This window comes from Capra hircus, chromosome 19 (genome assembly GCF_001704415.2).
Source record: "Capra hircus breed San Clemente chromosome 19, ASM170441v1, whole genome shotgun sequence".
Taxonomy (NCBI): domain Eukaryota; kingdom Metazoa; phylum Chordata; class Mammalia; order Artiodactyla; family Bovidae; genus Capra; species Capra hircus.
Window position 1 is genome coordinate 47,916,880 of NC_030826.1, and position 17,445 is coordinate 47,934,324.

Consider the following 17,445-nt stretch of genomic DNA (forward strand, 5'->3'; position numbering starts at 1 on the left):
AGAAACTGCTAGGAGAGATCAGTGTTTTTGAACTCTGGGCTATACATTTAAAAGTTCATCGAGGGAGCTGTGAGAAAGACACTTTTGCCCAGGCCCCGGTCTGGACCCCCTGATTCAGTATCCCAGAATCTTTTGTAAGTTCTCAGATGATCCTAATGTACAGCTGCGGTTGAAAACAGAGGTCTAGAACCTCCAGAGCACCAAGAAGCTAAATACACTCACCGTCAGGCCTTCATTGTTCTTGCCCCCAAGCGTGTACAGGCTGCCGTCATTGGGATCTGGGAGGAAGGCAGGCCTGCAGATCAAGCAGTGAGTATTAGTGACAGATTACCGCCCAGGGCACAGAATAAAATACCAAAGCCAGGCAAAACCACGATTGGTAGCAAGGGGGGTGTGTGTGTGTGTGTATGTATAAAACAATTCCATCCACTTCTTTTTCATCTTAGCCACAGATAATAAAATATCCTTCTGGTAATCTCCAATGGTCCCCAACGTTTTTTTGGTACCAGGGACCAGTTCTGCAGGTGACAATTTTTCCATGGATGGTGGGGTGGTGGGGAGGGGGGAGGGTGTGGTTCAGGATGATTCAAGTGTATTCCATTTATCGTGCTCTTTATTTCTATTATTATTACATCAGCTCCACCTCAGATCATCAGGCATTAGGTCTCAGAGGCTGGGGACCCCTGGTCTATACTATACTTGGCGTGGGGAAAAAAAAAAAACAAAACAAAACAACCTGCAGTGGAAAACTAGTCCAAAACCACAGAGGAGTAAATCATCATTTGGTCAAAGCATGCTGGCTAAAGGTACAATAGGGGAAAAGGACCCAGCAAGCCTGCTTTTCAGTTTCCAAGTCAGCTGCATACAGGACCGCAACAATTAATGTTTAATAGCATGGCATGGCACCTAAACAGGGAGAACAAATGTGTCTTTGGTGTTCCACAAACATTTATTTTTAGGAGGCAATAAAAGCTTGACATGAGAAAGAAGCTGCCAAGGGGATGGGTTAGGTTCTCATCAGCTGCTTCTCAGGAAGCAGGTTCAAGGTGCTCTTCTGTGACGCTAACCTGCTAACCACTGAATGATGACTAGTCACGCAGAAACCCCTGGCTGAATCTTTTCTCTCCCCAGTTTACAGCATCATTTGAGGCTCTTAGAGATGCCATCCGAACTTTTACTCCAACACACACACTCTAATAACAAGTCATTTTCTTGTTTCCTCTCCACAGTTTTGCACAGAGAATGGGGCAGAGATCCAAAGACGCCTGGGCCCTTTTGAGAACTCTGGAAGCTTAAGCTCAAAACTCACCTTAAATTACATGTCAAAGAAGCCTTTTTAACACCCTTGCCTCCCCACCTCACCCATCAAGGAACTGACCACCCTTTTCCCAACACAGGCTTCTTTCAAAGTACCCATGAGTCATTTGTTCTCATTCTATTTAATATTAATATCGATGTATACATGTGCTCCCAGCAACTAGCTTCATAAACAGAGTAAAACAGAAAATGAATCAAAGGGAAGTGTGCAGCAAATCAGAACACTTACTCTTCCACGTGTGTTGGAACCTGCAGGACTGGATCTGTGCAAAAGAACAACAAAGGCATTGTCAGACAGACTGTAAAATGTCAAGATTTCTAGAGTTCCTAGGACCAGCTCACAAGATGGACCAATAAATTTATCTACACGAGAAAACGTAGGTGAAGGCACTTTAGAAAACTCACACAAAAACACTAATGTAGGCTCTTGGGAGCGGGGCTGGTGGGGGCGGGGGGACGGGGGCTTCCCTGGTGGCTCAGCAGTAAAGAATCCACCTGCAATTCAGGAGATGCAGGCTCAACTCCTGGGTCGGGAAGACTCCCTGGAGGAGAGCATGGCAACCCACTTGAGTATTATTGCTGGGATAATCCCATGGACAGAGGAGCCTGGTGAGCTACAGTCCTTGGGGTTACACAAGAGTTGGACATGACTTAATGACTAAGTACACACGCACGCACGCACGCACGCATCACTCATGCAAGCTCTTAGGTCCGTTGCTGAGACTGGAGAGGGGGCTGAGGGCAGGATGGAACTGCTCTCAGGAAACACGCCTGTGACTTGGAGGCTGGACATATAAGGAAGCACAGCGACAACCCACAGTGGACAAGGGGTCACAGTGTCACTATCTGACACATTAAGGACTTCTAAACCCAAACCATCTCTGGGTCAGATACCTGGCGTGGTGCTAGATATTTCCATTGGGAAAGCAAAACTGTGGCTTAAGAAGCAGTTTTGCTGTTGATGAGAATTTGACTGGATGGTAAATGGACACATCCCTTTGGGGCAGCAATATGATGACTTTAGAGCCTTTGAATGTTCATTCTTCTTGATCCCCTTTGATCCATTAATTCCATGTCTATAAAGTCTGGTTTAAAAACAACACAAAGTATATAAAATGCTTTCTGTACAAAGATCTTCACGGTAGCATCACAGATGACCTAACTGTTCAGGGATGTGGTTAAATTATGGAATGTCCACTTGGCAGAAAATTAAGACTTCTAAAGTCGCTCAGTCAGGTCCACCTCTTTGCAATCCCATGGACTGTAGCCCGCCAGGCTCCCCTGTCCATAGAATTCTCGACAAGAACACTGGAGAGGGTAGTCATTCCCTTCTCCAGGGGATCTTCCCAATCCAGCAATTGAACCCAGGTCTCCTGAATTGCAGGGAGATTCTTAAAGCTTCTAAAAGGGCTTATAAAGTTATAAGGGCTTATAACTATATATGTTCAGGAGAAAAAAATAACATTGTACCTAGAGTATTAATGCAGCTGAGAAGGAAAAAAAAACACCTGTGTTAAAAAAAAAAAAAAAGATGGAAAGGTCAAAAAAAGTGCTAAATTGTAAGTTATCTTTGTTGAAAATATAAACGACTTCCCCACCTTTTCCACATTTTCCCAAATTTCTACAAAAGTAGGCATTACCTTTGAAATAGGAAACACAGTTTTTCCTTCAAGTCGTTTTAATATTGGGTTGGCTGAAAAGATTGTTCAGATTTGTCCACTTGATGGTACAGAAAAACCCAAACGAACTGTCTGGCCAAGCCAATATTTGCTGTCATCTGAATGACAGAATTTCTCCTGGGCACAGATCACAAGGACAATCCAGAGTCCACAGGGTGGCTGGAGGCCACTGACCCAGCAGTACTGTAACAGAGCTGAAATCCTAGGCATGAGACTACACAGCAATGAGGTGTTTCCAGCCATTGGGAGCCCACAGGCTATCAGCCATGCTGCCCACAAAACTTCAAAGCTAGGGTTGAGGACGGCAAATGCTGTGATGTGACTCTGGATACAGGCCCTGCTTATGGTGGCAGACAGCTGTCTAATTCCCCAGGTCAGCTGGGATTCTCAGATAAAGGAAACCCTTTCAAGCCTTATCGTGTGTTGACTTTGCTTTGCAGGCCCAGCTCCCACATGAAGGTGGACCGGTGTTCACAACAACAGAGGCGTACACACCACATGTGGTCTGTGGGCAGCAAACAAACAATTCATTAAAACCAAGAGCATTTCAGGAAACAGGAGGAACTTTCAGTTGGTAAGCACATGGCGATCATCCCCATTAATCACCTCTCAGTACACTCTCACAAACAGACTGATGCAAGAGACAGGAAATGAGGGTGCCTAGCCCTCACCCTCCTGAAACAGACCAGCAGCAATTATAACCCAGCGCCTCCAATGCAGCCCAGAAGCTGAGTGCGCCAGGGAGAGCGAGAAGGCATGTTTCCAAGAAAACACAGTAGGAGGAAGGCGTCCTTTCGATTTGCTCCGGCCACTTAAAGGTGCCGCAGATCAACAGAGATGAAGAGGACGCTACCAAATCCTAGCTGTTCACCAAAAACAAGACGTGGACACTGAGGGGGTTTCGATGCCTGTTCCTGAGCTGATCTTTGCTGGTCAGTGTTTGCTTACTCTCAGGGTCTCCTCCTTCACTGTGGGTTTTCCTGGTTCTCTAGAGCTTATTCAGCTTATCTGACACGGAGGCCTCAGGTCCCAAAGTGTGTCCTGCACCAGAGAGGTTCCAGTTAAGACACAGGCTGCTGGCAGGAGCCAGGGAAGGGCGGGTGGACACCTACAGCAGGGTTGAGGAGCCACGCTTTCTCCTAGGCTTAAGGGGACATGACCTCCAAGAGGGGCACCTCCTCATTCACTCGTAAAATAGGGCCCCTGGAATACACACCTGCAGAGCTGCATGCATGTCACAGCAAGCAGATGTGGAACAATGACCCGTTCTGCGTATTTTTCTTCTTAAAGAATCATTTGAATCTAAGGTTTCCTTTCAAATACTACAGGAAACTGGAGGATAATTCCAATATTGTGGTTTTTTGCCATACATCAACATGAATCAGCCATAGGTATACATGGGTCCCCTCCATCCTGAACCACTTCCCTGGTGGTCCAGTGGTTAAGACTCTGCATTCCCAATGCCAGGGGGCACAGGTTCGATCCCTGGTCAGGGAACTAAGATCACACAAGCCACGTGATGTGGCCAAAATAAATAAATTAATAATGATATAAAAACAACACAAGGGAAGGAAACATAAGACAAAAAAATGGCAGCCTGTTGATAAATGTTTAAAGATAGAATTGACAACACTGGCCTGTCATTTACTGTTCTCTCTACCTCTGCTTGAAATTTTCCATATTAGAAAAGGTTAAAGGATAAAAATATTTGAAAAGCCAGCAAAATAAAAGGAAAAAGCATCAGCTGAAAATGTGCCATGGAAGCGCAACATGAAAAGGAATTGTTTTGGATTTAATCATGAGAACTGGACTTAGGCAAGATTCTTGCTCTCAAAAAAAAAACAAAACCAAAAAACAAAGTCACCTTCATGTGAAAGGAAACAGTGGCCTAACCCTAAGGCTATAAACAAATGCTGCTACAAAATAAGCCTCTCTATCTATATGGAAACCGATAAGGACGAAAGCCATCTCACCAAGCTGTTTTACTTTCAGAAAGGGCAGGAAAAAAAAAGTTACTTTACCAGTATAAAAATGGGTGTTATTCAACAGAAAGGTAAAGATACCAGAAGCAGTGGGGGGGGGTGGGGGGTGGGGGTGGGGAGCTGAAATCAGTGTTTGGTCTCCAAGATCAAGACAGAAACAGATCTGCCCACCTCCCCCCTGGGAGCAGCCACTGGACTCGGCTCCCCTGGCGGGTCCATTTCAGGCCTGATTTACTCCGGGAGATGTGTGGCTCCTGTTCTGTGCTGGTGGAATCCTCCTTTTCAACCCGAGGCAGAAATGACCCAAGACAGACGTAAACATGTTTATTTCCAAACGAAGTGAGTTTTCATCTTTCCAAGAATACCTTTTTCACCATCCTCTCTGGAACCTCCTACCTTCTCTGCACCGGGCCCTGACTGCACACTGGACTCTGCTCCCTTCTTGAGCCCCGGGCCTCGAGGTCTCTGTCCATCAGCACCCACAGCTCTACTCTTGCAGCTGGTTCACCACCCTGCGGGTGATCCCACGTGCCTGCTGCTGCCCCCGCCTCCGGTTCGACCCTCCCCTCCCCCAGCCTCTCCACTTCCTGGTCTCTGCGGGCCTGCAGTACTGCCAGATTTTCACTCATCTCTCTCTCTCCCTCTCTCTTCCGCCTACTCCCTTCCCCTCTCCCTCCCTCTTCTTACTCCAACAGGGAAGAACTTTTCCTGGCTCTCCTCTCAGTTTTCTCTGAAAGCACATCGATCTCTGTAGCTTCAGCCATAATCACAACGGGGAAATTCTAGGTCCCCATCTCTCAAACTCTTCTTTCTGGACCCACTGAACCTTTCCATCATCTCCTGCCAGCACCTCAACCACCACTTGCCCAAATCACACCCTCCATCGTTCTCTCCAGACTGGCTTGGCTACCCTGTTCTCCTAGGAGATAGGGAGTCCTCAGACCACACTGCTAAGTCACTTCAGTCATGTCCGACTCTGTGCAACCCCACAGACAGCAGCCCGTCAGGCTCCCCCGTCCCTGGGATTCTCCAGGAAAGAACTCTGGAGTGGGTTGCCATTTCCTTCTCCAGTGCATGAAAGTGAAAAGTGAAAGTGAAGTCACTCAGTCGTGTCCAACTCTTAGCGACCCCATGGACTGCAGCCTACCAGGCTCCTCCGTCCATGGGATTTTCCAGGCAAGAGTACTGGAGTGGGGTGCCATTGCCTTCTCCCTCAGACCACACTGCTGACGCTCATTTCCCCTGCAGAACCTGCCATCGGACGTCAGACTCTCTGGTCTATTTCATCACTCTTTTTCCTACTTTCAGCAACTTTTCAGCATCACTGGAACTTGTCTTTTAAGAGTTCCCTTTTCTCCTAGCTGTGTGCCCTTTGGGATCAGAAAAACCTAGGATTAAATCCAAGCTCTGCCACTCACCAGCTGAGTGACCTTGGCAAAGTTACTTAACCTCTCTGAGCCTCAGTTTCCTTCTCAGTAAAGACAAAAATAAAGAGATAGAGATAATAACGTCGATTAAATAAGGTTAAATATATCTTAAGATTGTAAGTCAGTGCCTTGACATAGAAGAGTGATGCTTCGAAGACATAAATCAGATAATGCCTCTCTGCCACTCACAATCCACTGACGGGTATTCTGTTGCCCAGTAGAGGCCAATGTTCACCCAGTGAACATCTGTGAATCCACGCAACCCCACACCCACGCTGGCAGTCTGCCATGATTTCTTCCTTACTCTGTTCCAGCCATGCTGGAATACAGGCTACTCCTGGACTACTGCCAAGTCTAAACCTGCCTTGGGGCCTTTGCGTATGCTGTTCCCTGTGCCAAGGTCTTTGATCAAACATCACCATCTCAGAGAGGCCTTCCATGACCACTTCCTAGCCCTGCCCCCAGGATCCCCTACTCTCTTCCCTGCTGGATTTTTCTTCATGACACTGACCGCCTCTGAAGTGCTACGTATTTTACTTTTTAAATGTCTGACTCTGGTCACTGTAAGATCCGTGGGGGCTGGGATTTATCTTCTGCAGTTTGCCAACAAAGGTCCATATAGTCAAAGCTATGGTTTTTCCAGTAGTCATGTATAGATGTGAGAGTCAGACCATAAGGAAGGTTGAGCACTGAAGAATTGATGCTTTCAAACTGGTGCTGGTGACAGCAAGGAGATCTGACCAGTCAATCCTAAAGGAAATCATCCCTGAATACTCACTGGAAGGACTGATGCTGAAGCTCCAATACTTTGGCCACCTGATGCAAAGAGCCGACTCACTGGAAAAGACTCTGATGCTCGGAAAGGTTGGGGGCAAGAGGAGAAGGGGATGACAGAGGATGAGATGGTTGGATGGCATTACTGACTCAATGGACATGAGTTTGAGCAAACTCCAGGAGATGGTGAAGGACAGGGAAGCCTGGCGTACTGCAGTCCATGTGGCCACAAAGAGTGGGACACAACTTAGCGACTGAACAACAACATACTCCCGACGTCCTGGGTACTTTCCAAATACTTCCCTGGGTACTTCTTAACCACTGGTACAGTGGTTCGATCTTAACCACTGGTACACAGGCTTGATCCCTGCACTGGGGAACTAAGATCCCATACGCCATGGAGCAGCTAAGCCCAAGAACCACAGTGAAGAGCCCATGAGCCGCAACAAACACCCAGCACAGCCACCCCCCCCAAAAAAATAGTGCCTGGCGCATGAGAGGTGTTCAATATATTTACGGACTGAAACAACCAACAAATACTAGTTTCCTTCCTACTTGTACTCTTGCCCTGCCTGGATATCCATCGCTGACCATTCTATAATCCAGCAGCTACGCTCCATCAACCCTCCACCCAGAATCCACTGGGCAATCCCCTCTCCTCCTCCTCAGTCCTCTGAGCACTGCTGAAGAGAACACCATAATCACTCGTGGAGATCGCAGAATGTAACCGTGGCCAGCTGGGCCCCGAGTCACTGGAGATATGTTTATCTACTTCCTGTTCTGTTCTTCACAGCTGGTGTTTCAGACTTCCACGCCTTGTCTCTAGGCCCCTTCCTCTCCGCACAGGACTCCCCTCTGTGGCCCGGGGGAACTCAGAGACTTCCTACCCCTCGTCCTCCAGGCTTGCCAACCCCACGCCACCCTGCATGTTTCTATAAAAGGACACGCTTTCACCTTCACATTCACAGATACTTCATACTCACACATCTAGAACCCCCAGTATTTTGTCTCCCAGGGGTCTTCAAGTCCTTCTGGATAACTCCTTCCTCAGCCTGTAAGCATGCCAAAATCTTCTTTGCACCTTTCCTAAATGCGTCCATTTGAGTCTTTTTGGTTGTGTTATTTGGCTATACCACACAGCTTGTGGGATTTAGTTCCCAGATCAGGGATTGAACCCATGCCCTTGGCAGTGAGATCTCAGAGCCCTAACACTGGACTGCCAGGGAATTCCCTCAAGTGGCAATTGAAATGCATCACAGCAAAGGCCCCCAACTCAGCTGGGCAAAGGAAAGCAGTGCAGTCTAACGCTGAAGCTACTAGGGCTCAACACTTGTGGAGGGCTGCTGTGTTTCTCTTAAAAGTCTTAAACTTTAGCTACCATGCCCTGAGAGCTGACTGTGTGCCCAGGGCCACTCAGCACATGGGGGAACCACAGGCCTTAAGCATTCAAGGCTCTGAAAAACCTGGGCCTAATTCTTCTCCATCACAACTCTTCCCAGAACTCAGCCCTTGCTTTCCTGTCTGTCTCTGAGGTCACCATCACTTGCCCCAACTCTGTCTACCTCTGCCCGGCCTTCAAATGCCCCTTTCTCCAGGAAATCAGAAACGGAGCGCCCACTGCACTTGGCCCTTAGCACACTTCTCAGGCAACAGGTTCTTAATTGCATGTGGCCTCTCTGGTTCTCAAAGATCTGGGGGCTGGATTGAATTTTAAGCACTTTGTAGGGCAGGGACCATCTATTATGTTTCTTGAGAAATACACATGGGAAAGTGCCTGGGGCTTATGACAGTTCAAGGAATAATCACAACGTACACTCCAGTGTAACTGCTGCCCGAGTCTTTGCTCGCCTCCTACTCAGCAGGTAAAGCTGTCTGTAGAATGTAAGGAAAAGTCGATAATTTAAGATATCCAATATTGCACATGGAATGCAGTCACTCAGATAAGTTTATATTAATGAGAAGGGCTTTTCCACACAGAAACCTATTTGATAAAAGCAAAAAAGAGCTGCCCAGGTGTAGCTGTGTTTGTTCACTCACACTTAAAAATTATTTAAATTTACGGGAAAAAAATGATACGGTGTTTGCTTCCCAATGATGGAGATGGGGAAGAAGACTGTCATGTGTGAGTTGTCACTGAAGCTGGATATCTGAGGCTTTCATACTATTCTCTTTACTTTTGCATATGTTGAAGTTTCTCTAAAGTGAAAAAAAAATTTAAGAAGAGAAGCTAAAAAAAAAAAAAAAAGAGCTATCTAAGGAATACCTTTCTGGAAGGATGAAGGGCGTGAGGTAGGATGTGGCGGGGAGGGTCTGCAAAGAAACACCTGTTCTTCCTGCCCACCCTCAGCTGTAGCGTGAATCTTGACAGCCTGATCCTATAATGTCCCAGGGCTGGAGGAGAGAAGAGAAGCCCAGGGGAGGAGCATGAAGGACCCTGTCAGCACCATTTCAGGCTTCCCTCAACACAGAAAAATCTCTCCGATGAAGTCGGTCACCATTTGAGTTAATTGCTTCAGACCAGAGTGTGGGGCAGATGGCCTCTCTCTGCAGGTGACTCTGGGCCAACTCACTCACGTGGGAAGAAATCAGATCGCTTTGATTACAGAGGCTGCAAGAACAGGCTGCCCATCTGACTGGAGCTCGAGGAGCTCTGTGGGATCCTTCCCCGTCCCTAAATGAGTGCCGATATTTCTGGAACACATTGCTTCTCCAGTGGAATGTAGGTGGGTGCAGGGTTTACTGCCCTGCTCCTCCTCACTCATCTTTCCAAAGCACTACCTCCCCGCTGCCCCTGACACAGCCCGCATTTAAAACCAGCCCCAGGGCTTCCCCAGTGGTCCAGTGGTTAAGAATCTGCCTTGCAATGCAGGGGACTCGGATTTGGTTCCAGGTTGGGACTAAGGTTCCCGCACAACTCAGAGCAACTACGAGCCCACACGCTCTGGAGCCCGAGAGTCACAGCTAGAGAGTCCAGGCGCCGAAAGGAAGGATCCCATGTGACCCAACTGAGATCCCGCATGCAGCAACTAAGACCAGATGCAGCCGAATAAATATCAAAGACGAAAAACAGCCTCAGGACCTCCCTGGTGGTCCATTGGTTAAGAGTCCGCCTTGCAATGCCATGGACGTGGGCTTGATCCCTGGTCAAGGAACTAAGATCCCACATGCTGCAAGGCAACTAAGCCCTCGAGCCACAACTAGAGGGCCTGCATGCTGCAACTAGAGTCTGTGTACTATAGCAGCAGCAGCAGATATCCCACATCTGATGCAAGAGTGGTCCCCCATGCTGCAACTAAGGCCTGATGCAGTCAAATAAATAAATGAATATTAAAAGACACAAGCCAGCCTCCTCTCTGACTGGAAGACCTCTCCAGGTGCAAGTAAGACGTGTTGTTGGCTAGAAACTCTGCAAACCAGACCCTTCTCAGTGCACCTCTAGCAGTGACCAGAAATGTCCTGGGTTGGCCCTCTTGAAAGGGATTTAAGGACTGAAAGACCACAGGTGAAGTCCCAGCTGCTCTATGCTCCCTGTAAGCCTCCCCATAAGCCTCCCCGTATACCCAGTCTTTGAGAGCCTCCTTCCTTCTGGGAGCAAAATGAGAAAGGGTGGACGGTAGGTGGAGAGACTGTGGAGAAGAAAGGGGTGAAAACCTTGGGATGTGGTGCGGTGGGCACGAAGGAGGAAGCAGCCGGAGGCTTTTGAGAAGAGAAACGTGGTACAAGACTCTGAAGGCAGGTGAAGACAGGCAGGCACCAGGGGACAAAAGGGGATATGAGAGAGAAGGAGGAAGCACAAAGGGAGGGTAGCGAGGGGGATGTCCCTGGTGGTCCAGTAGTTAGGGCTCTGCATTTCCAGTGCAGAGGTGAGAGGCTTCGATCCCTGATTGGGGAACTAAGATTTCATATGTCACGTGGTGCAACAGCAAGAAGAAAACAAAGAAAAAACCAACGGGTAGTGAGGAAGGCAATGCCATTACCCCAGTAAGACAGTCTGAGACAGTTTGGGGGTGGGGTGGGGAAAGAGAGGGGTGGTCAGAACCGAGCAGGATGGAAAAGAAACATCAACAGTACTTAATCCCAATCAGAAAAATGAAGTGAAGAAATGGAATGAGTTTAAGAGGACATGGAGATTTTAATCCCAACTGACAATGAAGCTAGCTTGGTTAGTCTGCATGCAAAAAGCTGCCATTTCCTCAAGAAAATGCTTAAGGGTCTAATACCCTTTTTTTTTTTTTTAAATAAAAATTATTGGTAGAAACAAGGTCATTCACCACTCCCCCACCTTAACTCAAAACTTAAGTCTCCTCAATATGGTCCATGCACTCAAGTGGGAACCAATTAGGGACTCCTTCTCCCCAACGGCGGCTCATTTCCTTCCTCCAGAGGGAAGGAACTTGGGTAATCTATGCCCTAAACGCCCATGAAAGTTGTCAGGTCCAAGTTGTAGGGCAGCAAGTCTCAAAGTTTCCTCAAAGTTCAGCTTTCATGACAAGAACGTTTTAAAATAGATCTCTGCTCAGAAACTCTTAAAATCCACAGTGAAATTCCAAAGTTTATCAGAGCTAGGGGGAGGATGTCATAAGCTTTCTTCCAGGGTGATCTCTACAAGGGGCTCCCCTGGTGGCTCAGCAGTAAAGAACCCACCTGCCAGAGCAGGTTCGGACCCTGGGTCAGGAAGATTCCCTGGAGAAGGGAATGGCAGCCCTCCCCCATATTCTTGTCTGCAGAATCCCATGGACAGAGGAGCCTGGCGGGCTACAGTCCACAGGGTCACAAAAGAGTCAGATATGACTTAGCAACCAAACAATGACAATCTCTGCAAGTCACCAAATGTCAAGTTTGATGAAGAGAATCCTGTAGAAATACCAATATAATCTGAAAAACCAGCCATGGTACCAAAGGCTGTCGAATGCTAAGGTCTCACTCATCCTTGCCTTGGCACAAGTAACTCAGGCCGAAAAACACACCCTGCATGCTACAACCAACCATGAAGGAATTCAAGCTATAATCAATTGTGAAGGAGGACAAGACAATTTAATGCTTGGGGACTCTGCCCCAGTGCCTCTCAGGATGTCATTAACTTCACAGAGTTCAATTCTGGAGCAATCAGAGTGTTCACCCAAAGGTAAGTAAGAGGATGGTAACTAAGTCACAGTCAAAACTGGCCTTTTATCCTGAGCTTCAATATTCACAACTGTATTCCGAAACACAGCAAGCAACGCTGCACAGAATGCCTGCTGGAGCTGAAATCTATGCTACTGTGTGTGATGATCGCTTTTTTTTTTTTTTTGGCCATGCTGCATAGCATGTGGGATCTTAGTTTCTCAACCAAGGATTGAATCTGAGTCCCCTGCAATGGAAACACTGAGTCTTAACCACTGGACCACCAGGGACATCCCATGACCACTATTTCCAAGAGCCCTTCCATGACATGAGACATATTGCTCCGAGGCAAACCCCAGGCATGTGGGAGGGACGTGAGTGCAGGCACAGATACACGAGGCTGTGTACCAGCTGGTGCTCACTGAAGCTGAGTGATGGGTACAAGAGTGTTCATTAGATCATCATCTCTTTGTCTGTGTATGTTTAGACTCTCTTGATAAAAAGCAAAACACTCAAAAAAAGAAAATACTTTTTCAAGAGACTCAAAAGCAGAAACTCAAAAGCAGAAAGGCCTCTCTCACAGCCCCTCTCAGAAACTTAGTTTTTAGTCCTTCAGAACAATGGAGAACAAATAAACACTTTTCTGTGCTTCGGCAATTAGGGAAAGACAGTGATGGCGTAGCTTAAGCCTAGAAAATTCCTTAAGAGAAAATAGATTAGAACTACTAACGAAACATCACCCCCTTTCCCGACCTCCCTTCTCTTGAGTGTCACACAGAGTTTTCTCTCAAGCCTCTGTGGGTGGCTCGCTGACACTCCAGGGGAACACGAACCCTGTCTGAAGAACAGGAGAGAAAACCAACTGCAGAAAGTCATGAAAAGCCACGTGCAGCTCAAGATCAGAAACTGGAACTGGAAACTTCCATGATGACGGATCCTGGGGAGGCAAAGCCCACCTCGCCCACTTCTCCCTGGGGCTCGAGCTGGCACTAGGTGTCTTAGAAGTTTACTGAGACCCCCTCCTTCAAGGAGTTAGAAATCCACTGGATGGACAAACAGAGCCAAAAGTCCCCAGGAAGCAGGAGGTGCCGGTACAGAGGCTCCAGCGAGCTGCCTCTGGAGCCTGATGAGGGAAGGGCACACCCTGCAGCAGGAGCCCAGGAGGTGAGCTCTGAAGGGGTCTTAATGGATGGAAGGGGGCTTGGGCAACACTGCAGGCTGCTGGTGGGGAGAGGCCGTAAGCAAAGGCCCCGTGTCTCCGAGAGCTGATGGCAACGAGCAGCTGAGGCTGGAGAGGTGGGTGACAGGTGTGATCAGGGGCTAGACCTCACCCTGGGGCCCAGTGCTTCTCCAGCTGACTGTGGGGAAGGGCCAACTGTTGAAAAGTCCAACCCCCCAGGAATGAGGCTTCCGCTCCCTTTTGTACTTCTCTCCTCATGGGCGAGGAACATGGGTGGGCAGACCACGCTCGAGTAGCACCGTGATGGAGAACGCCTCTCAGCAGGGGTGCAGCGTGGTCTGTGCAGTCGTTTCAGAGGCCGGCCGTGTGCTGGGTGATGGGGAGGGTGAGGTGAGCAGCGGGGATGGTGGTCAGCAAGCTGCTGCATGGATCCAGGAAGTGCATGTTGAGAGCTGGGCTAAGACACTGGCAAGGGGGACCAGGAGGAGGGCTCAGGTTTGGGAGACCCTTCGTGAGTCCACGTGGCGGGACTGGGTGACCAAGGGGCAGAGCACCGCTCTTTTCTAGCCTGGGTGGCCCATAACTGTCAGCACCGGTAGGGACTATGAACAGAGGCACAGGGCTGGAAATTCACAGGAGAAGATGTTCTTCAGGACTCAAATAACTAATTTTGTTTTTAATCCTTCCCTCATAAGAAATCTCCAATATTAACCATTTAGGGAGCATCTCAGGAGTTTGGACCTCTCTGGCTACAAGGGTAGCATATTTCTATAGTTAGTAAAGAATGGTTCTAAGGACTTCCCTGGTGGTCCCGTGGCTAAGACTCCACACTCCCAGTGTAGGGGGCCTGGGTTCGATCCCTGGTCAGGGGACCAGATCCCACACGCCGGAACTAAGAGTTCTAATGCTGAAACTAAAAGATGCTGTGTGCCACAACTAAGACCCCGAGCAGCCAAATAAGTAATTTTTTTTTTTTTAAGATATGGTTCTAAATTAGACCTAGTCCTCTGGACCTATTATTGCAGGAAAGGAGATGGAAGGGAATGGGAGTGGGGGTTGCTACAGAACCTTCTGCAGTTTGATGAAGATCTGAGTATCAGACTCACCAGTCAAGGCAATAACAAAGATAGTCTTTTAATCCCACCAGGCCAAGGCAAGCTTTAGTGAAACGAATCTAACCCAGAACATGACAGCGACATTCTCAGTTTATGTCTGGGATGGGAGTGCAGAAATGAAACACACTCAGTCATGACCAGCGGTGAAATTTCAGGGACAGACAGCAGTGCTGCTGCAGTTACAAAATCACAGCTTACTGGGATCACACCTATGGGGAAACGCCAGGACTCAAGTCTGTTTCCGAAAACAAACAGAACTTGTTTTCTGTACTAAGTGGAGTTTGCTGCTGTGATGTGAGAAATCTCCATTTCTGGGAACAGCAACACATGTTTGGTTGAAGAACAAAAGCACCTGCCAAAACCATTCTGTGGATAGAAATTAAAAAAAAAAAAAACCACGCCCAGTTTCTCAGTCCCTGAAAAAAGTAAACAGTTAGGAAACCACAAAATGGAATCATAGGTCAGTGCTCTGCAGAACCCCAGCTTGATGACTTGGAGGTGTCTGTCTGCATCAGCAAGTTTTTCCATTTCAATCTGACTCGCCACGGCCACTCAGGCCCACGCCCGCACCCTCCCCTGCCTGGACTGGTGCAGTAGCCTGCACAGCGCTTATCGCCACTATGTACCTTATCTCCTTATCTGATTGCCCCATAGAATGAAAGCTCCATGCAGGCAAGGATTCTGCTGTATTTTCAGGGTCTAGAAGAGCAGCTGGATACATTTATACATCTACTTATGTAACGTTGCTGTTGTTTTCCACTGTCTCCCAGAGCTTGCTCAAGATCACATCCATTGAGTCAGTAAAGCTATCTAACCCTCTCATCCTCTGCTGCTCCCTTCTCCTTTTGCCTTCCATCTTTCCCAGTATCAGGGTTGGAAAACCAAACAGTTGGCTCTTAGCATCAGGTGGCCAATGTACTAGAGCTTCAGCTTCAGTCCTTTCAGTGAATATTCAGGGCTGATTTCCTTTAGAAGTGACTGGCTTGATCTCCTTGCTGTCCAAGGGACTCTCAAGCATCTTCTCCAACACCACAATTCGAAAGCATCAATTCTTCAGTGCTCAGCCTTCTTTATGGCCCAACTCTCACATCCATACATGGCTACTGGAAAAACCATAGCTTTGACTACATGGAATTTTGTCAGCAAAGTGATGTCACTTGCTTTTTAATACTCTGTCTAGGTTTGTCATAGCTTTCTTTCCAAGGAGCAAGCACCTTTTAATTTCATGGCTACAGTCACCATCTGCAGTGATTTTAGAGCCCAAGAAAAGAAAATCTGTCAGCTTCCATGTTTTCCCCTTCTATTTGCCATGAAGAGGTGGGACCAGATGCCATGATCTTAAGGTTTTTTTAAAATTTTTCCATTCTCCTTTCACTTACATATTAATGGTTTTGAAATCTTTAGTTATAATTGCAAGATTAAAATTAAATTAAAAGTTCAGGGTCTCTATATGTTACCATCTTTAATCTTTGTATAAAAATATACAGAGGTCCAGTGGTTAAGACTCCATGCTTCCTCTGCAGAGGGAATGGGTTCACTCCTTGACTGGGGACCTAAGATCCCACAAGCTATACCGCCAAAAAAAAAGGCGGCGGGGGGTGGGGGGGGCCTACCACTACTAGCCAGGGCCGAATTTAGCTAAAATGAGCCAATTTATTCTCAGAAAAACGACGAGACTTAGAACATACTGAAATTTCACTGAATTAAATTGAACCGAATTTCATTAATTGAAATTCCTAGGACTTAATCAACTTTCTCTAATTCTGCCCACAAGTGTCTTTTAACTCTGCCTGCTCTGCCTACCTAACCAGTTGCTGGGCTCCCCGATTCTATTTCTGGCAGGCCTCTCATCCTTCCCACCTCTTCCCTTTTCCCTGCCCCCCTTCCTCAGGTCAGCCTCCCGTCTCTAGTCGCACACACTTGCTGCTGGATTAATTTGGAAGCAGTAGCACCTGTTGAGTCACTCACCTGCTCAGGCGTGTGAATGGCTCCCAACTTCCTGTTCCCTCAAGTACAAATGCCTCAGAGCTGCCACAGGCCTCAGCATCCCCTGTCTGCCTCCCTCCACCTCCATCACTAAGCCCTTCCCAAACCAGACCTGTCCCCACACCCCAGACTGATGCCTTTGTTCCCCGCCAGGCTTCCACCCGACTGCAGCACGATGCATCCACCAAGGCTCAGCTCCACACATGGAGCCTTTCCTGGCCCAGCTGGAAGTTTCCTAGCACCTCTCTGCGGTGGTTACAAGGCTGCTTCCCTGTTGAACTTGTGTTTGCTTGTCATGTCTCCCTCCCGACTGTGGGCTCCTTGAGGGTAGGGGCTGTCTTTTTCCTCTTTGTGCCCCATACAGTATCTTTCACAGATAGAGTTTAGAGTTCTCTAAACTTGCGTTAAACTTAAAAGGAGACAAGGGACTTCCCTGGTGGTCCAGTGGTTGAGAATCCGCCTGCCAATGCAGGGGACACAGGTTCCATCCCTGGAAACCTAGCTCGCACGTGCCACGGGGCAACTAAGCCCGTGCACCACCGTAAAAGATCCCACGGGCCACAGCTAAGAGCCGATGCAGCTAAACAATTATTTTTAAAGTATCTTTAAAAATTAAACAAACAAATAAAAGGAGGCAGTTTCTTTCAGCTCTAAATTACGGGAGAGAACAGATTGTTTCTTATGTTTGGCTAAGTAACAAATAAAGCAGGACACAGTTTTGCTGGCTATAGGCAAGGCTACTTGCAGAAATTAAGACTTGGAGATTGTTCTAAAACAATACACGCAGGGGAAAAGCAAAGCAGAAGAATGAAGTGGCTTGGGGACAAAAATGTTGTGCCTGGGAATACTAGAACTGAGGGAACAGCCCTCATATTTAAAGCA

The 17,445-nt window shown here is 47.7% G+C and overlaps 1 protein-coding gene across 1 annotated transcript in view; it reads right to left on the reverse strand.

Annotated features, from left to right (window-relative positions):
• The window catches only part of ERN1 (endoplasmic reticulum to nucleus signaling 1), an 83,190-nt gene that overhangs the window by 35,086 nt on the left and 30,659 nt on the right, over nucleotides 1-17,445 (reverse strand). Inside the window, exons 3-4 of the mRNA XM_018065355.1 lie at nucleotides 1,547-1,580; nucleotides 223-295 (exon numbers count right to left, since the gene is read on the reverse strand). Coding sequence (XP_017920844.1) covers nucleotides 223-295; nucleotides 1,547-1,580 — 107 coding nt within the window. The remainder of the gene's footprint in view (nucleotides 1-222; nucleotides 296-1,546; nucleotides 1,581-17,445) is intronic.